General features: G+C 41.4%; 1 protein-coding gene across 3 annotated transcripts in view; it reads right to left on the reverse strand.

Moving 5' to 3' along the window:
• Positions 1-797: 797 nt before the first annotated feature.
• The window catches only part of ZSWIM8 (zinc finger SWIM-type containing 8), a 2,353,271-nt gene continuing 2,332,519 nt past the window's right edge, over positions 798-21,549 (reverse strand). For 2 of the 3 annotated variants that reach the window (XM_078643224.1, XM_078643226.1), the window contains one exon: positions 798-1,395. In XM_078643224.1, coding sequence (XP_078499350.1) covers positions 1,192-1,395 — 204 coding nt within the window. In that variant the 3' untranslated portion in view covers positions 798-1,191. The remainder of the gene's footprint in view (positions 1,396-21,549) is intronic. The other variant, XM_078643225.1, reaches the window with a different exon arrangement.

The raw sequence follows: 21,549 nt of genomic DNA on the forward strand, positions 1-21,549 counted from the left end.
TCGTCTCGTCTCACCACCGCCGACTGCGGCAGGTGCGTATTGCGCCAATGTTAGGTGAGGCGCACTAATGTTATGTATGGGTATTTCTGTTGTACCTATCATCGTTTATGCTTTGCATTAACTTAAATTAAAAAAACTAAAGATTAGTGGGTAAATATGATATACCTACCCATTTCTCACAGCAGTGCTATTTACTATGTGTCAATGGAGATGTTCAGACTTCTCTCTGCCTGCCTCTGTGCTTACTTGAGTAACGGTCACAGCACACAGTCAAAGAAAGACTAAAAAAACAAGTTTTTAATTAGGGTAAGTAAAATAATAAAAGGATAAGAAATTAATTTACATATAAACCAGAGTCCAGAGAAAAAAATAGAGCCAAATAATAAAGAAAATAGGAAATGGGGCGTGTAGTCATCCATGGGCAAATGCATCAGTGTGAATGTGATCAGACCTTCCCAGAACACATTCTGAAAAATAAACTCAAAAGCATCAATGAAGCCGTACAAGATATTTAACTGTAATGCTTTCTTCCACGGATGCTCTTGCAAAACTTCTGACTGTGGGGAAGCTCAAATTGTGTTTATTTCCATACACCTCATTGTGAAGTTATTAAAATGAACATTATAAAAGTTGCGGTAACTGGAGCCATTTCTGCCACAAAACGCCATTTCCTCTGGCAGACTTTTCTGTACAGGACAGCTGTCGAGTATGTCTTTGTAAGAAAGCTTGCTTTGTTCCTTTACCCCTAGGAAGCCACATATCGTGCACTGATATAATAAAAAAGCCCATACAAAGAAATGATTTAATATATTTATAAATGTCAAAATAAATATTGTTTTAAGACCGAACCCATACATAGACAAACACAAGCACACTGCAATCTGTTTGGCATACAAACTGCAACCTAAGTAGAAGGGTAAGGAAACAGGTAGCGCAAGTTTTAATCTTTTGCCTCTTCTTATTTGGGAGCAAAGTCTCAGTTCCGCTGTTTCCATGGTAGGCATGGGCTAAGCAGGACATGCTGTTCTTTCTATTAGGAATGTCACAATACAAATACATAAACCGGTGGTATTCAAAAGCTGTAAGCAAGTAATAATATTAATAACAATAATAAAAAAAGAAATGAAAACATCAGGTATCAATTGCGCTAGATCTACATAGAGACCAGTGAGTGTGGAGACGCCAATGCTGTCAGGGTGAGAATGTAGCCATTTCCAAAGAAACCCTTTGCCAAAGATCCTTTGTTTGTTTGCTGCGCTTCAGGTTCTGGAGGATATCGTTAAACTGCATCATGCCCATTGGTGTGAGGCAGAAGGCGCTTTTGGCACTTCTGATAGCATTCACAAAGTCATCGTAATCAGCAGGGGTGAGGTGGATCAAGCGATGGTGAATGTACTGTGGAGCATTGGAGAAAAAGAGCAATTGAAAGTATTTGTAAGGATCGACATACACTTCACATACTAATTCCAATTAGCACATTTTCAAAATTAGCCGTGTGAATTTCTTGCATTTATTTATTTAATTTTTAAAGCGCATCCACAGATTGCACATAAAAACTATTTCAATGAAGAATAAATTCAATTAATAAAACATGTATGGGGTTAAAACGATACAAAATGTGATTTGAACAGACAAGATAAATTCAAAAGTAACAAATCAATATACATCAAGAAAGCTCCCCAAAAACCTCATTAAATGAAAGGAAATATTTACAGTAGGAGGATTTCAAAAAAGATAAAGTGCTTCTTCGCATCTTAAAATCACAACAAACATTTTATTTCGGCAGATAAAAAAAGGCCAGGGCAAAAGAAAAGCAGATGCATCAAATCCTGTTTTACAGCTCCACAATATTGACAACATGGGTGGCGAGAAACCCCATCCTTCTTAATCCACACATTATCACCAAACGGAATCTGATTAAATCTAAATTTTCATAAACATCTGAGCAGAAGAGGACTTTAAATAAAATTGCATCTCACCACAACGTGCAAACGTACAGCCCAGCTGTAGTATTTTCCATTCTAAATGATGTTGCAAGTCAAGGTGGATTTTTAGCATGCTTAATTTAAGTGACACGTTAAGGTGCTACTAGATAATGACACGGTGTTATCATGTCTAAGGCCATCTGCTGTAAGCAATATAAATAAACAGTCCCAAAAGTACTGATCTTTTTCCCAAGCAAGTTCCCCTCAGATTACTTTTTTCAATGTATTTTCTGAACTCCTAAATATCAAATCATTTGGTAGTAGGCACGAAAAGTTATAGCCATCAAGCCTAGCTCAAGACAAATCATTTCCATTGAGCTGGAAGATCTTATGGCACGATATCGCTTCCATATAACAGATTCAATCTTAGACATAGAAATAAAAGAAGATAGTGATCTTGCTTCTACACCATACAATGCAACGGGAACCATACTACCAATTACCTTTATGGTTCAAATGCATTTTATTGTTTTACAAACCTACATAGCAGATAACAGAGGGGACCTGCTGAGCACGGCCCTCCCATACAGTGCCACAGAACAATACTGCAACAGTGGCAAGCAAACTCACTCCTTCCCAGGTAGTACTCCTACCGCTATAGTAGGTCTAAAAAACAGAGGGGATCCGTCTCGTGATGCCCTCAGATGCAGTATCATAGAGCAAAATACTACTTTAGCAAACCACCCCAAACCCTCCCCTTCCTCCCTGGGTAGTGCTCATTCTCCAACATTAGATCTATGCTATGTGGTACACTTATGTCACACCTTCAGGCAACTCCCCCCTCCCATGCACTGTGTGATCAGTATCAGTCAAACGCAAGACACAGAGATATCTGGGCACATTAATTGACATAATTTAAGACAGCATGGTAAAATATAGTCTCCAGAGGTTGCAGTAGACGTATGATTGTGAGGTTAACGCTAGGGCCAGGAGCTCTGTTCCCAATAGATGCCACTACTTGTGTAGCCAACTGTGTGAGTGTACAAAAAGGGCCTAAGAGCCTCAATTGGAAAGGAAGGTCTGAATCACGGCGCCCAATGCTAGGCTAGTATATCGCCCCCTGCCGGGTTTGAGGGGGAAGGTCAACGGATTGAGAAGACTCAGAATGATGTAAGCTGGAAAGCGCAGCAGTTGAGTGTTGAGATGCCAGTATGGCCTCCAAGTAAGGTTTAGGCTTTGGACATTTCCAGAGAAGATGAAGTAAGGTCCCAGGGCCCCCACATCCCCTCTAGCATTTCACGCATCGCCTGTTGTTTGGATAAAGCCTGCCATCTGATTTTTTCTGTGAAGTGCACACACCAATCCCTAGGGCTATGGCGGAACACTGCATCAATTTTTAACTATATTATTGCCCCTGGGGTCCCTGGGTGACTGAGTCTTTTGCTGATTTTGTGTTACCATTACTGATTTCTCATTCTGTTTTCATTGTGCCCCGTGACAAAACCATCTGGGCCGATCTGCCTTCCAGTACAATGTTGTATAATTTAATAATACTCTTGCAGGTCTTGAACTCTGCCAAGTAGCAACTAGGTCCACTCGCCATCTGCCTTATGCTCAGAACAAGGATTCCAACGAACCTGTCAAGACTTTGACTTGAATCTGGCACACTTAAAATGATTATCGCTGTGGACTGGTACCTGGCTTTGGACCCTGTTCTTGGACCCCACAGTGGATAAGACAGGTCACATTGAGGTGAGCAATTGAAAAGATGAAAAAGTTACTGGCCTTTGGTAACGATCCTTCTGATAGATACTCTATCTACCTACAGATTCCTCACTTTTTAAATATCCCAGGTGTAAGATGGAGTCCAGAAATCTTTCAATAGCTCTGCAGGCTGGTAGGGGGTTGTTGGCCCACTGACATGATGTCACTCGAGACATAAAGCACCCCTGTTGGCTCACTGAAGTCAGTTTCACATTCATTTTTGTATGCCTTCGAGGCAGACAGTTGAGAATGACTTCATAATGACAGGTTCAGTTTGAGATATGGAATGGAGACATTACTAAAATGACATTTATTAAGCGCCATGAAACAGGGAGAAGGGTGGGTCGTTGCAGAATCTGTAGATACATAAAGTATCAACCAAGAATATCGCTACCAAAGGTAAGTTACTTTTTCTTCCGATTGATACTTCTACCTGCAGATTCCTCTTTTGAACAGAATCCTCAAGCAGAACCCGACCAGGAATTGGGTGCATGGCTGGGTATACCAACAAATCCTGCATTTGAGCTTAAGCAGTAATAGTTTGCAACAGTTTTGATGGAGCTCAAGTTGCCGTCTTGCAAATTCTGCCACCGATACTCCCCTTGCCAGAGCTAAAGTAGAAGACTTGGCTCTCTTGGAGTGAGCCATTATGCATTTTGGGGTCCCTTGTGGCCTTGAGCATAGCACACTTTGATGCACAAGATGATCCACCTTGAAAATATCCTCTTGTGCACTGCCTTTCCTTTCATTCTGCCAACATAGTTGACGCAGCGTTGGTAATCAAGTAAGTACTTCTTTGATCTGTCCATGTAGAAGCTGACTGCCCTCTAGGGGTATCGTTTGTGGAGCCTATCTTCCTCCTGATTGGGATGTGGGGGGGGGAAGAAAGTCAGCAGGGTGATGTATTGGCTCATGCAGAAGGGGCTAAACTATTTTCGCAAGAAAGCAGCCCTGGTTCTGAGAACAAGCTTGTCAGGAAAGAAAGAAGTGAGGCTTTACACTCAATGCCTGCAACTCTCTCACACATCTCGCTGACATGATGGCAATCAGAAAAACTGTGTTAAATGTAAGACTTCAGAGAAGGTTATTGTGCAACGGTTCAAATAGAGAACACATTAAAAACATGAGAAGATTCAGATCCCATTGAGGCATTATAAATGGCGGTGGAGGGAATTTGTGAGGTCTTTCATGAACCTCAAAACAAAGGATCATTTGAAAGGTAACAATTGTTCATGGAGACATAGGAAGGGACAGGGAGATGTGCATTAGGTTCGCATATCACACTCTTTATGGCCAGGTCTAGGCTATTAAAATGAACTCAGCCTTGTTGAGGTGGATCGTCCTCAAAACCCAAGAAATCCAGGATATAGGAGCAAACACATAGTGAAGCAGGAAATTCGACCTCAGGCGAAACGTGTCCTTCAGTACCTACTGCAGTAAATACTGGAAGGCACAGAATCTTGAGTAGTGAGCATTCTGATGAGCTGTAGAGGTCCATCAGACGAGTTCACCAGAGGCTGAAATCGAGCTGGACTACCTCTAGAAGTAGGCACCACTCATGAACGGCAAGGTGACGCCAACTGAGACTGCTGGCTTACACATTGAGTACACCAGAATGTGGCGGACTACCAGCCAAATCTGATAGGCCTGATCCCAGGACCAAAGTTGTAGAGATTATCAGCAGAGAAGGTGCAACCCTATTCCCACCTGCTTGTTAATGTCCCACTTGTGATTATATTGTCAATCAAAATCTTGGCAGGCTTGGTGTGAAGGGAATCGAGGAAGGCTTTGATCGCCAGCCAGATAGTCTGTAATTCAAGCAGATTGATTTGTAAAAGCTCCTCCTCATTGCCAGTTCCTTCATTTGAGCACCCCACCTTGAGGTGGAGGTATTTTGTGACGACTGTTATCACCGCTTATGGGGGTTGAAGTGACTTTCCTTGATACAGCTTGCCCTCCACACTGCAAATCCACTGCAGTGTCCCAAGAGATCATTTGAAGCTCTCTGTTGTTTTGAAAACACTCTTTGTGGAGGCACCACTGGAGGGCCTCTCATGTGCCAGGTGCATGAGTGATCAACAGAATCTAGGAAGCAAGTAGATGTACCAGGAGTAAGACTGCATCTGCACTGAAATGTGTGGCACATTCTGAAATATGGGATTCATATCTTGAATGCCCTGAACCCTTTGTGGAGGGGAAAATGTTTGACTTGATGTTGTGTCCAATGAACAGGATGTTCTGAGAAGGCACTAGGTGGAATTTTGGCATTAATGGAAAAGCCAGAGCAAATATCAGAATGGCTGCCATCTCCAGTTGGCTCCTTGAGGAGCCAGATTTCCAGGTAACGGCATATCAGTACTCCAGCCCATCTGAGATGGAGTGCTATAACTGGCATCACATTAGTGAAGACTCGTAGTGCTGAAGTTAGATCAAACAGAAAGCCTGGAAGCTGGAAGTGTGCTGACCCCATATTAAAGTGCAGATACTTACTGTGCAGCCACAGGATTAGAATATGGAAATATACATCCGGCAGGTTGACGGACACCATCCAGTCTCCATCTTCTGGTACACAGAGGTCTAGGATCAGACGAAGACTGCTGCCCTTTTTGGGAACCAGGAAGTATTGGGGTATCACCCTTGACCGGTTCCTTCTCTGGCACCAACTGCACTGTGTCTTTTTGGAGTAACACTTCCACCTGTGGCAGAACTTATAGGTCAGGAGTCTCCAACCTTTTCTATAATAAGAGCTACTTCTGATCAGTGAAAATCATCATGAGCTACTGAAGGAAAGGTAACTCGCGCATTGTTACCAGACACCCTCACACCCAACTCCACTGACTTTAACCCTAATGTCCATAAAACCAGATACTAAGCTTTGAACAAAATACTTTGACTAGTGGCACTATGACAGGACTGCCAAGTGTGCCAGTAAAAGTGTGGTCTTTGGAGATTAATGAAGATGTGGTGTATGAGTGAGATAAAAGTGAATGGGTGACTGAGAGCCTATGTTGTATGTACTTGTGGCACAGGAATACCTTTCATCATATGTGACATCATTACATGTATAACACAAGCATATAACCATTTTTTTAAATGGGAGAAAAGTTCTGCAAAAATGTTCATGATATGAAACATTTTTCTACACTTTAAATTTCTCTCACTTAAAATAATGGTTGTATTTTTCAGTCAGAAACAGGGCACTGTGTCTACCAGCTATTGGGAGCAAGATGCCTGCTATGTGTGAAGGTCACACTTTGAAATGGGAGAAAATTAAATTGAAGATTTAAATTAATCATTAAGATAATTTTTCATTTTAAGTTTTACCAGTAAAAGCGTTCAGAAACATCATTTTGTTCGCACACTCCAATATTCAATTGATGAGGACTTATTTCAAGAGTTGAATACCTAAGTGCTTCAGTTATTCACCTCTGTGCCCTGGGTCATACATCTGACTTCAGCACTGCTTATTATCAGGCCCTGCTATCTGCAGCCTGGAGATAATAATGTGAAATAAACACAGCCTTCCATTAACTTACAAATAAAAATGTGACCATGTGCTTTTTAAAAAAATGCACTTAAGGCTGCGAGCCACTCTGAAGGGTTCAATGATTTTGTTTTAGAATTAGCTGAACCAAGACTTTTAGTAAAGTTTTCCCAGTCAATCAAAATGTTATCGTTCGGCGGCTCACTTTCCTCCCACCGAGTTTTTGCCTCGGCTAAAAGCTTTTCTGGATCGCTCATTTTGCATTTGATTCTCTTATAATTCAATATGACCATTATTTGGGTCCTCAATTGAATGGGTGAGTGCTGTTCCATGTACGGCGAGTGTAAGCTCTTGTGGTAAATGGTCGCTATGATCTAACATTCCAATCCTAAAATCTTTAATTGTTTTGAAAAGTGTAGACCATTTAGCGCTACCAGGCACAAACTTTCTAAGACCTTTAAGAGGTCTTTGGATTTTATTTATTTAAGACTTGTATTGCGCAACGAATTATCCCCAGAGGGATCTCTCTGCGCATTCGGTAAACACAATGCTGAGGACTAGGACAGGGCTTACAGCAGTTGGAAGAGCCACGTCTTTAGGAGCTTCTTAACCCCTTCGAGGCTGATGACGAGCTCAGCTCGTTATGCGTTTTACCTGCTGTGCGCTCATGACGAGCTGAACTCGTCATGAACGGCGGGGTTTTTAAAACTTCAGCGCGCAGCGGGGAAAAAACGCAGCGCGCATGAGGTTAAATTGTTCCACACTATGGCAGGCCCGTAGTTCATCCGGCAGACGATTCCAATGGAGAGGGGCAAGATATGAAAATGCACGTCCTCCCGATTTGGCTTTCTTAATTTTACAGGGGAGAAGCAGATTCCAGTTGCTAGATCTTAGTGCCCGGGCCGGATTACAAGCTGTTATTTTCCTCCTTAAATAGAGCGGACCGATCCCTTGTCGCGCTCTAAACACCATCACCAGTAGTTTAACCACGGCTCTCTTTCTCACAGGTAGCCAGTGCAATTGTTGTACAGTGGGCGGGAAGGGGTACTTCTAGGTTTGTTGAAGACTAACCGTGCTGCTGTGTTTTGCACTACCTGAAGTCTTGCTGCGAGGTCATGGCAAAGGGATTTTCAGGTCACAATCGATGATGATATGTGGCGCTACTGTTGTGTGAACACTAAGAAGTTGTCCTTGAATGGGAAACATAGGCTGGTACATTTTAAGTTTCTCCAGAGAGTATACTACACCCCAGAGAGGCTCCATAGGTATGGACTCCGGAAGTCTGCTGAATGTGAGAGATGCCATGAGCCGACAGCTGACTTTATGCACTTGGAATGGCTGTGCCCGGGAGTTCAAGATTATTGGGGTAGGGTATTTACTGAGATGAATGCCATCCTGGAGCTAGAGTTGACCCCAGATCCTGCGCTGGCGCTCCTTGGCTATTCTACTGTTGCACGCAAACTGAACATTACAGTGAGTTGCTCCCCCCTACAAGCTGTCCGAAGATTTTTTGGGGTCTGTACAGACGTACCTGCAAGAAGGGGCTGCAGAAATCGCACCAGAGGATGGTCCTGATAGCGGAGAACCCCACCCAGAGTGAGTCACGGGGGCAGTTGCGAGGGTAGCTCGGGCCGTAGGACTATGGCTCCCTAGCTCTTTTGGTGAAGGGCGAGAATTGACTGGTGGGGAATGTGTTGGGGTGGGGCGGAGGGCAGTACCCGACTGTCAGAGCCTGTGTGATGTGCAAGGGATATGTGGTAAATTAATCAAGTGTACCCTAACAGAAGAGACACTTGCTTCATGAGTTCAGAGGAGAAGGGGTGGCCGTTGTCTGAGTAGATGATGCGGGGCAACCCATATCTCGGGAAATATTCTCTTACTAGTTGCTTAGCAGTTGTCGTTGAAGTGTAATCTGGGACGGGATAGGCTTCTGTCCATCTGGTCAGAGCACATACTACAACTAGCACATACTTGTGACCTCTACATCTCTCCATCTGGATATAGTCCATTTGGAGAACTTCAAATGGATGGTCAGGGGGTTGGAATCCACCCTGCTCCCCCTTTGTGCCTTTACCTGGGTTGAACTGGTTACAAATTATGCACGTTTTAACTTTTTGTTTGGCTGCAGCTCTCAAATGTTTGTTGTGCCATATGTTCTGTATGCTGTCTAACATTGCTTTTTCTCCCAGATGCGCTGGTCGATGTATGGTATTTATTATAACCTGTACCATAGCATCCGGCAGAAACCATACTGCTCTTTCAGGTGTCATCCAACCCTGATCTGTAAGGACCCCTCCTTTTTCCTTCCATTCTAGCAGTTCCTGTGGTGTGGTGTGGTGTGACTTTGGACATCCTGGATGTCAGAAAAGGGGTCTCGTATTGCGTATTGGCGGTGTAGTATATTCAATTCTGTGTTTGCTGCTAATTTGGCTGCACTGTCTGCGAAATCATTTCCTTTTGATATTTCAACGGTTCCTTTTGTGTGCGCTTTACACTTTAATACTGCAAACTTTTGCTGGTAACTGACTGGCCTCTAAGAGGGCAGTGATGAGTGTAGCATGCTGTATTTTAGACCCGTGTGATGTAAGGAATCCTCTCTCTTTCCATAATGTGCCGAAGTTGTGTACAACCCCGAAAGCGTACTGTGAATCAGTGTAAATGTTAACTGATTTTCCTTTTGCTAAGTGGCATGCTCGTGTTAGTGCTATGAGTTCGGCTGCTTGTGCCGACAGTATCTCTATCTTGTGTGCTTCCAAAGTGTTTGTACCATTTGTGACGGCATAGGCTGCTGCTAGTTCTCCAGTGGGGAGTCTCATGCAAGAACCATCAACAAAAAGTGTCATTTCTGCCTTAGAAAGGGGAGTATCTTTTAAATCTGGTCTGGGTTTGGTCACTAAATCAATTATGTCAATACAATCGTGAAGTTGTTCAGTAGGAGAGGTCAGTGGCAACAGTGTTGCTGGGTTTAAAGTGTTGCATCGTCTAATCTCAATATGTGGCTGAAAAAGCGTCATCTCATATCCGGTGAGTCTGGCTATTGTCAGATGCTGTGTTTGCGTTCTGTTTAGCAGAAGTTCTACAGCGTGTGGGACCTGGACTATCAGATGATGTCCCAATACAATAGCATCGCTTTGTCTAATAGCTTGTGCAGTAGCTGCTGCTGATTTTAGACATGCAGGTAATGCTTGTGCTACTGGATCTAATGTACTTGAAAAATAACCACATGGTCTATGTCTGTCTGCTTGAAGTTGGGTCAGGACTGATAGTGCTGTTCCTGAGTTTTCTGTTACAAACAAGGTAAAATCTTTGGTGTAATCAGGTGTTGCTAACACTGGGGCTTGACACATAGCCTTTTAAAGAGACTGAAAAGCTTGCATGTGTTCATCTGTCCAGGGTAATTGTGGAGTAGCGCCAGCTTCGAGTGTTGTCAGCTGCACTAATGGTTTAGAAATGAGTGCAAATTGCGGGATCCACTGTCTACAATATGAGGTGAGACCAACAAAAGCTCGAACTTGTTTCTGTGTTGTTGGTTGTGGTATTTGTTGTATGAGCTGGATGCGTTCCAGTGTAAGCTGCCAACCCTCCTTTGACAGCAAGTGCCCTAAGTATGCCACTTGCTGTAAACAAAATTGGAGCTTACCAGGGGAAACTTTATGGCCATTCTCAGCTAAGAATTTTAGTACCAGCAATGATGCTTCAGCACAGGCTGGGTCAGATTTGGCCGTAATGAGGATGTCATCAACATACTGCAACAATGCAGTGTCAGGGGGCATTTCAATAGTATCCAATTGTCTTTTTAACGCTTGGCTATAGACACACGGGCTTTTGGTGAAACCTTGGGGAGCTCTTGTAAATTGGAAGCTTTGTCCTTGTAGGGAGAAGCCGAAAAGGTACTGGCTGTCTGGGTGAATGGGTATACTGAAGAATGCATTTTTTAAGTCAATGACAGAAAAATGCGTTGCTTCTGCATCTATGGCTGTGAGTAAAGTGGAGATGTCTGGGACCACAGGGTGTTGTGGAATTACACATTTATTGAGTTCTCTCAAATCCACCACTAGTCTGTAGACAGGTGGTGTTCCTGGTTCCACTTTTTTATGAACTGGTAAAACAGGGGAATTGCAAATGTTCGAAGTTGTTTCTTTAATCACACCTGACTGTATTAGGTTCTGAATAATTAACATTAATGCTTGTTCAGCTTGAGGTGGAAATTTGTATTGTCTTATACGTGGTAGTTGGGCTCCCTCTTTCAGTGTAACCTTGTGAGGTGTTATTTCCATACATCCTACTGTGGTGGAATCAGTGGCCCAAAGGGTGTGTGATAAATCTTTCAAACGCTCGTCTAATTCTCTACTTGTGTAGTGGCCCTTAAAATCTCGTAGAAATAATCTGACATCTTTAGGTGAGCAAACAATAACAGCTCCTAATTCTTTCAATGTTTTTATACCAATCAAATTTTGTTGACATGATTTTGTCAATATAAGATCTGTAGTTGTCGTGAGGGGACCAACCTGCAAGGGCAGTGGTTTTGACGTGGCGTTTGTCACAGGTTGTCCGCAGAAACCCAGAGAAATACTTTTTGATCCCGAGAGAGGAGCCTCTGGGACCTCTTGATGGCTTATTGTTGTTTTACTGGCCCCAGTGTCTAGTAGAAACTTTCTATCCTCCCCAAGAAGTCGGACCTCTATAAATGGGCCTTTCTGATCTACTGGGATGGGGATTAGGGGCAGTTTGTCATCTTCTCTCCCTGGGCAACATCATGAAAAATCTGGGTAGTATTCAGTGTAGTCGCTGTCTATAATGTTCATTTGGGCCATTTGTGTTGTCGGTGGAACTGAAGGTGTTGAACTACCTTGGGAAACATTCTGTTTTGGCTGATGTGGACGAGGCTGTGTCTTACCAGTAGCCAAATTGTGCTTTAAGACAGGGCAGTCTTTAACGAAGTGTCCCGTCTTTTTGCAATAATTACAAGTGCTCTTCACGTTTGTCTGGCTACCTGGTGTCTGTTGGCGCTGGGGTGCAGTTTGGGCTACTAATGCTTTCATCTTGGTGTCTTTCATGCGTTTCTTATCATTTTCTTCTTCATCCCTAATGCGAATTTGGTGATATTGTAGCATTTGTAACACCTGTGGTGGTGTATGTGCTTGCCAGGTACTTTCTACTTTTAGTACTCTTTCCTTAATAGCTGGCAAGGCGTTGTCTACTAATTTGGAAACAAACAGATGCGGGTAAGCTTCGCTTGTCGGTGTAAGGCCGCTATTTACCGCAAAAAAAAATTCAAGTCTGGTGTAATAATCTCCTATGTCTTCACCATGTTTCTGTTTGAAGGAGGAAATGGTATCCCAGTCCTCCTTTTTCACTGTCAGTAACTGTGGTAGCACCTTTAAAATAGTGCCAGGAAGTGCTTTTAGTCTGTCTCCTATACCTTGACCTGCTACTCTAGTATTTTCGTCATTCTGAAGTTCGGTTCATTTAATGTGTTCACCTGCTACTTCCCAATCTTTTTCTCTTAGTTTGTCATATATACCCGATGGCAACAATAATTTCAGAATTGCTGTGATATCAGAAATAGTATATGTTCCCATCATTAATACATCTCCTAATTCTTTAAAGAATCCAGCAGCATCCTTTGAGTGGGAGGGAACCATCTCTTTTATCCTTAGTAACTCAAGTTTTGTCAAGGGTACATAAATAAAAACGCGTTGTAGTGCGCCATTCGTGTCAGCTCTGGGGTGGACCTCTCTCAGGAGGAACTGGCGTGTTTGAGGAAGTCTATTAATTGATCCACGAGTATTATTGGAAGAATTATATTCAGTCGTTTTCTAGTATTTCTGTCTAAAATCTATAAATGTGTTGAGAAAAACTGAACTATTGTGGAGGAACATGTTATCAGCGCAGTCAGACAGAAAATCTTCAAGTCTTGGATCATGTTTAAAATGAGTGTCATTGAGTGTGATGAGATGTTGTACCATGTAGAGACTTGCTAATCTTTGATGTGAGCGTGGTAATGCTAGAAAAAGTTGGGCTATGAGATCATTGTCATATATCTTATATTGAGAGACCCATAGGGTCGCAGTTCTGGCTATTTCCTCCTCCTCCGGTGAAAGCGGAGGTTCCTGGTCTAACCAGTAGTCTAATGCATTGGATGTATTTTCAAATAACTCATCTGGAGATGACCGTTCAGAGTGACCTTGGAGGAATGTAGGCGGGAGTGTTCGTGAATTAGGGGCGGAAGAACGAACGGGTAAGACTTTTTCAGTAGGTTCAGTAATTTCTTCCTCAAGTATCTTATTCTCTTCATTTGTTTGCAAGTTTTGCAGAATACGGGTCACCTTACGGGTAACCTGTCTAGTGCATCATTTATAAGTTCTAGACTAGTGTGGTCGTATGCGGAATCTAAGAAGTCAAAAAGTGAAACTGGTCCATTTCTTTCCTCTGCTTGTATGTGTTTTATGAAACAGCAAAGGAGGAACCTATACATGTGCATTTTTACAGGGTGTGATCTTCTTGTAGTCATAGCGTTAATGGCTCGTGAGTTCTCTCCAGTACGAAGAAACTCAGAGGCCGCTTGAAGAAACGTGTCAATTGCTGGTAGATGTCTTATTTCTTCCCAGGAGTCATGAAGTATTTTACTTATTCGGCCCGCCACCCCTGTGTTGCTCGGAGTCGGGTCATAGGGGCAGTCGGGAATTGTTTTACCTGGGTCTGGACCTACGGCACCCCCTTCTGGAGTGAGAGGGGGTGCGTTATGTTGTAAAAGGGGTGGCGGAGGCAGAGGGTGTTGAATTACTGGAACCTCATATGGAGGTGGAGTATCTAAGAGGAAATTGGTGAAAGTATCCTCTGGTGATGGGGCGGTAGGTTGTGTCTTAGGTGGTGCAATGTTAAGGTTTTCAGGTGCAGATGGCAATACAGGATAAAAACCAGTAGAAATGGCTGATTGTTCCCTTTTATTCCTTTCACTAACTACTTCTTTCCTTATTTCTTGTAACTGTTCTTTCTTGGCCTGCTCTGACATTCTCTTACCCTTTTCAACTTTATGTAATTCCGGCAGAGGGTGGAGACGTGCGCTACGGTGGAGTTCCACGCCTCCATGTAAGCACCTGGATGCCCTAGTTCCTGGCTCCTCCCCTCCCTTTGCACGAGGCTGATGGCGGAAGGTGCTCAGCGTCTTGCTGGACCACGGTATATCGAGGGCTTGTTTCTCATGTCTAATGCAAGCTTTTTGCTGAATGAATGAGGCGCGCAGACGGGGGAAAAAAGCCTGCTAATCTGGATGGTGTGGAATAGGAGCCCTTCTCTACAGCGCTTTGACGGATTAAAGAATAAAGGACTCTGCCGGCTGGTGGAGTTAACTGAGGGCGAGCCGTGCTGAGCTGAATTGAACGGGAGATGTGTAAAATTCACATGGACTGAAGTAAGCTCGTTTTCTTTTCTTACTTGCTGGAAAGATTTGCGTTTACAGTGGTAAAAAAAGAGACAGACTGCAGCTTTTTTTTTCTTTTTTTTTTTACTATATTGCAGTGAGACCGGCTACGCACCCCCCAGTTAGCCAAATAAGACTTTGTTAATTGGCAGAAGTTCTGTTTGAATTGGAAAGAAGGGTCTTTTCGATATTTCATTACATGCCATGGTGAAGGCTGTGCACTTATTATGCGATAATTCTCTGCTAAGCGGCATCAAGACGAGGTGTTTTTTTCTTTATTTAAGAAGAGATTCATCGGAACTGTGTTGTTAGAGCATAGTGCCATATTTTGAGTAAGACTCGTGAAAGGCAGCTCCTGGAGGGGGAGAAGAGAAAACTACAAGTCCCAGTATTCCAGGGATTGGCCTAATCGAACTGAACTATTTCATCTTTTTATTGCAAAGTGCATGGTAAAATTGCTGCTCAGCTAAGACTTCTTAATTTAATTGGTCCCTGCCAGCAAATGAGAATATCCTTGCTCGAGGTGAAGATTGCGGCTCAGAAAAACTTTGAGGTGGGATTGGTACTTCTCGTTTTCTGAGTATAGGCAAGCAATTGACAGCTAGGACCAGAGCGATAAAAAGAAGACAACAGCTGAAAGATCAATCGGAAAAAGCTAAATTAGCAGAGCCTGTCATAGAGAAGGAAAACTCGTCTGCAGCTGAAAATTCAGAGAGCTCTGAAGAGGGAAAAATAATATAACACTTGCTCATCAACCAAACCTTGATAATCTTAGTAGTAAGGGGAAGGAAGTATCAGAACTGCCTATGGCTCGATTGGACATGGCCGTTTCAAGTCTCACGGAAAAATCACTAGGAATGGCTCAAGGTGTTAATTCCATAGTGGCTCAGGATTCACAGGTATCCAAGGATCTCCTGGTAATTTCTACCCCTAAGGCATCTAAACAATTTCCGATATTTGAGCGGAAGGGATCAGCTCAAGTTAATAGTACTGCTAGCACAGCTGGGAGTCGGGTAGCCTCACCTGAGGTCTCTGCCCCCTTGAGCGTTATAGATTCAATGGCGTCAATGTTAACCAGTAATGTTGGCAATTTAGTAGATTTTTCATCTATAGACGTAAAAACTACAATCATTACTGAGAATGAGGTGTTAATTTCTCCATCTACGGTCGTTCCACTTCTCATGTTTACTACTAATTTGCCTCAATCGAAAATAGACTCGGATGATGACGCGATGGCACATGCAATGGTGCAGAGCCCAATTTTGGAAATGGACACTAAGACTACCGGAGACTTTCAAATTTCAGTGAAAGATTTGCTAAATTTGATATTAGGGGAAATACGCGAGATGAAGCAATTTCAAAAGGCTGAGTTGGTAGTAATCAGTAATCGGCTGGATAAAATTGAAGATTCAATGACTTCCTTTACAACTCGATTTCTCGAATCTGAGACTAGAATTTCAGGGTTGGAAGACAATATGACTACCATACAGAAGGAAGTGTCTACTATCTGTAAATCTTCAAAAGCCTTTGAAATTAAACTGGATGAATTAGAAAATTATAATAGAAGGTCTAACCTTCGGGTGGTGGGCGTGCCAGAGAATATTGAGGGATCTGATATGATGCAATGGATTGTTTCTTTCTTTTCAAAAGAGGTAATCCCCGAGTTTAAGGGAGACCTAACAATTACACGTGCGCATCGAGTACCTGCACGCCCATTCCTCAACTCTCCATTTCCTCGGACAATTATTGTTAACTTCGCCGATGTACGGGTCAAAGAGACAATTCTTTCGCAGGCCTTTAAGAAAAGACAATTCTATGCTAACCCCACGACTAAATGTCGGATCTTTTCCGATATGTCAGCAGCCGCTGCTAAATGGAGAAAAGAATTCGTAAAAATTTTGCAATTGTTTAAGGATAAGGGGGTTCAAGCTTCAATGGCCCAACAGGCAAAGTTAAAAGTTTTGATAAAAGGCAAATTTCACCTATTTACAGATGTAGACGAGGCACGTGAGATGCTTAATATGTTGCCGTTAAATTAAGCCCAAATAGGATACTGTAGATTGATGGGGGGTGGGTAAGTCAGGAACTGGGAGATCACAGGGTTAGAGGCGCAATAACAAGGCGCCTTATGAGGGGGGTTAATGTCAAGTGGCCAGCGTGGGGAGGAGGTGAAAGTGTAGAGCAGGGTCGCAAGGTGCTGGAGGGGGGCACCTAAATGGGGGGTGGGGGGGGGAATAAAAAAGTTAAAGTTTTTGTTGAATATTGATAGAAAAATAAGTTGGCAAGATGTATTTCTGAGTTTCAAATATTTTTACATAGATGTCTCTGGGGGTACTTAGAGTGATCTCTTTCAATGTGAATGGGTTGAACAATCGAAAAAAGATGAGAGCAATAAAACTTTGGATTAAGTCTGAGCGGCCCGCTGTTGTGTTGATCCAAGAAACTCATATTTCAAGTGCCAAAATTAATTCTTTTGCTATGTTAAAAACTTGGGCGTCATATAGAGGGTTTTCATGTGCTCACAAATCTAAAAGGGGCGTTGCTATTTTTCTTAATTTGAATTTAGACGCAGAAATTATTCAGTTTGAAAATGGGGGGGCAGGGAAGTGGTGTTGGGTCACGTGTTTAATGAAAAATAGGAGAAGGCCAATTACTTTTGTCAGCTTTTATGCCCCAGTGGAAGATCGCCCTTTAAGTTATGATGAGCTATTTCAATCCTTGTTGTTAGTTAGGGGGGACATAGTGATAAGAGGAGATTTTAATATCCTTATGGTTGGAAAATGAGATTCTTCCGTTATGACGAGGAAACAATCCAAACCAAAATCAAGAAGCTCTATTATGCAGTATATGTCAATATTAGATTTAAATGATCCATGGCGTATTAAATTCCCACAGAAAAAAGAATATACTTGCTGGTCTGGGAGACATAGATCCTCGTCTCGATTAGATTTTTTTTTGGTTTCTAGATTATTAAAATTTAATTATCAAAAACTCTTTCATAATGGTTTCTCAGACCACGCAATGTTGTTAATTGAATTTGAAATAGGTAATGAAGTTAAGCCTACTAAAAGATGGATATTTAATAAAGCGTATCTGCAGGATGATAATTGGATCTCTTTTGTAAAAAACGAAATTGTTGAGTTTATAGCACGTAACGTAGACACAGCCCCACTGCATATTGTGTGGGACTCATTAAAAGCCTTTATTCGCGGCATTATAATTAGTAAAGACGCAGAAGAATGGCGCACTATTAAACAAATTAAAACCTCACTCTCCCAAAAAATTAACTCACTTACTCTATTGAGACAAGTGAACCCTTCTAGGGATATTCAAAAAAGATTAAATGAGGCTAAACGTGAACTCAATACATTTTTCTTCACACAGAGTGAACAGCAATTTTCGATACAATCACAGAGGATTTATGAGGAGAGTAATTTCTCTGGTAAACTCCTCGCATGGCAGGCAAAAGAACGGGCTGCCGCAAATTTAATTCACTCCTTAAAATGCCCTGTCACTCATGTTGAAGTTTCACAGACAGACGCTATTGGCACTATTATGTTGTCCCATTATAAACAGATTTATAGTCATCAGCAAATAATAGATCACTCCAGACTTGTAAATTTTTTATCTAGATATAATATGCCCTCTTTAACTCCGGAGGATAGTGATTCAATGAAGCGTCCTTTTTCGAAATCAGAATTAGAATTTGTGGTGAAGAATTTACCGATTGGTAAAGCTTGTGGCCCGGATGGGCTTCCGGCTGAATTTTTTAAGACTTTCTTTAGTGTTTTTTCTGATTTATTATTAAAATTATTTAATTATATGTTCATGGGGGGTCAAGTCTCAGGCTCTTTTGGGGATGGGTCTGTTGTTAGTTTTCTAAAGAAAGGGAAAAATTTAAAAGACCCTAACTCGTATAGGCCCATTAAACTACTTAACACTGATTATAAGATCCTGACTAAATTAATTGCAATACGATTTAACTCAATTGCTGCAGATCTTATTCATTTAGATCAGAATGGTTTTGTGGCAGGTCGGCAGTTAGCTACTAACACCCATTTTCTTGTGGAGGCGTTGATTATTTTCAGGTTAAACAGATCCCGGCTCTAATATTATTATTAGACGCTGAAAAAGCTTTTGATTTAGTGGTTTGGTCAACTTTATTTGCTATTTTAAAACATTTGGGTATTCCTTCACAAATTATTACTTTAATTCAGAATTTATACACGGGTGCAAGAGCTAATATAGTTATTAATTCTGTTATGGTAGGCTCAGTATCGGTCCAAAGGGGCTTATCTCCTATTCTTTTTGCTTTTTTTATTGAACCGTTGGCCATAGCAATTCGTGAATCTGTAAATATAGTTTCTATGGCCAAAATCAAACTCTATGCCGATGATATCATGCTGATAATTAAAACGGATATTCAATCCCAGAATGCTGTTTTACAGCTTTTTGAAGAATTCGTGGCCTTAGGAGGTTATGGAATTAATTTTAAAAAAAATGAAATATTAGTGTGTGGTGGAAGGGATGTGGATTTACATGCGGATTTAGTTGGATGTATTAGTTCTAGACCAAAACGGTCTTTGGGGTTATGTTTTCTAATCTCGTTTCCAATTTATTTAAATTGAATTTTTATCCACTTTTACAGAAGGTGCAATCCTTATTTACTAGATGGGATTCATTACCATTCACTATTATGGGACGGGTTGCACTTATAAAAATGTCCATACTGCCACTTTTTAATTTCTTATTTTCAACCATTCCGTGTTACTTACCTAGTAGTTTTTTTTCTAAAGTAGAGTCACTTTTCTCAAGGTTTATATGGGCCAAAAAACCCCCTAGGATAGCGTTGAAAACACTCTATGTGGACACTGAATTGGGAGGCTTATCTGTTCCGAACCTTGGAGACTATTACAGTGGATATTTCGCCCAATATTTAGAACGATTCAAATTGGGAATGCAAAAACCAAAATTATTTATTAATTTCTTTTTTGACCTAATTAGTTTAGAGGCTCAAACTCCAGCTCCTCTACATATTCCTAAATCACCAAAACGTACCCGGTATAAAATGATGCACTGGTTTTTTAAGCGTTGTGATGTTTTTCTAAAAAGGTATTCCTTTCCCCAGTTTAATTCTAGAACTCCTTTAGGGACCGCTTTTTCATTTATGGGAATTAAAATTGGAGCAGATATTGTTTCTCAATGGGAGCGAGCTGGGTTTGGTTCCTTGTCAGATTTTTTAAGAGAAGGGACCTGGTTGATACCAGGTGAGATGCAACGAATAATCTCAGGTAATTTTATGTTGTTAAACTCCTATGTTTCAATTTTTAAAATACTGAGACAAGTGGAAGCAAATATGATTGACTCTCCTTCCCAGTTGAGGGATGAGTTATTCTTGATTCCTCAGAATAAGAAGCCAGGAGCATGGAAAAGATGCTTAGTGCAACATAGGGAATTAGATCTGAGTATTATAGCTATAAAAAAATGGAACGATCAAGAAAATCATATTCTTACCTTAAATACCTGGAAATGGATAAATAAGATGAATTTTAGTGTTCTTCGAGGTTCGAATTGGAGGAGAATGATTTTCTTTAGTAAATGGCTCCTTTATAGAACTCCTGCCGTCATTTCTAAAATGTATGAGAATGTCAGCGCTATATGTTTTAGATGTCAGCAATATAGTCCTGCTAATTGGTCTCACACTATTGCTCATTGTGATAAAATTGTGCCTTTTTGGAGGGAAATCTTCAAATATATAGAAAAATATTGTGGGATTGAAATTGCTTATAATGCCAAAGTAATTCTCTATGGATATGATTGTGATTTTGGATTTTCAGAACAGATGGCTAAATTATTGTTTATTATGATGGCAGTAGCGAGATCCCTGGTGCTGCAGAATTGGAAATCAATACATGCACCATCATTTAATGCCTGGTTTCAGAAAATGAGGAATGTTCGAACTAGCGAATATCGTTATGCACAACGAATTGGGGGGCTGAGGAAATTTGATAAGATTTGGAAATCGTATTTTGAGTAATTTTGGAAGTTGCCTTCTGTATCATTATGATTTTGTACTTTATGGTTTTGCTAATATTGTACTACACGTCTATCTATTGAACATGATTCAAAAACTTCAATAATAAAAAGTGTTATAAAAAAATAAAAAAAACTTTATGTAATTCCTTCTGTTGCCTCCTATGGGCTTCTTTTCTCCATAATTCCACAGAGTCACATTGTGACTGGCGGACTCCCTTTTTCTTCCACAACTGTTCCTCTAATTTTATAATACATTCCATGTCAAAAGTACCATTTTCAGGCCATCTATATCTGTGTTCTAGGTCTTTAGTATAATCCACCCATAAATCACAATAAATAATTGCACCGACACCATGTTTTGCATACATGAAGTGTCCTTGAGCATCCCGAGGAGGAAGGGGAATTTCCTTCTCAAGAATACTCCTTTTGGTTGCTATCTTACGTATTTTCGAGAAAATAGGCATGATGGCAAGACTTTTCAAAGATTTAGAATTGAGCGAAAAAGAAAAACAAACAGAACATATATCTTTACCGTACCCACGAAAGTGGTGAGTCGGTCTTTTATACTAGTTTAGCAGTCCTCACAAAATAAGTGAGAAACGAACAAAAACATGCATCTTTACTGCACCCACAAAGTGGTGAGTCCGTCTTTTATACTAGTTTAGCAGTCCTCACCAAAGATAGGTGAGAAACCAACAAAAACATGTATCTTTACCGCACCCACAAAAGCTGTGGGTTCTTCTTTATACTTTTCAGCAGTACTCACCGAAAAAAATAACGAAGGCCTCTTGAAGATCTTGAAATGCGCGCAGCTTCTAAGGTGGGGCTCGCAGAACCTCGGACTCGTCTCTTCACAGGTTGGGCTCTGGTTCAGGACGTTCCGCAATTTTCCTCACCGCCTCGTGTGGATGCCGGGC

Source organism: Lissotriton helveticus, chromosome 5_1, assembly GCF_964261635.1.
Source record: "Lissotriton helveticus chromosome 5_1, aLisHel1.1, whole genome shotgun sequence".
Classification (NCBI taxonomy): Eukaryota; Metazoa; Chordata; class Amphibia; order Caudata; family Salamandridae; genus Lissotriton; species Lissotriton helveticus.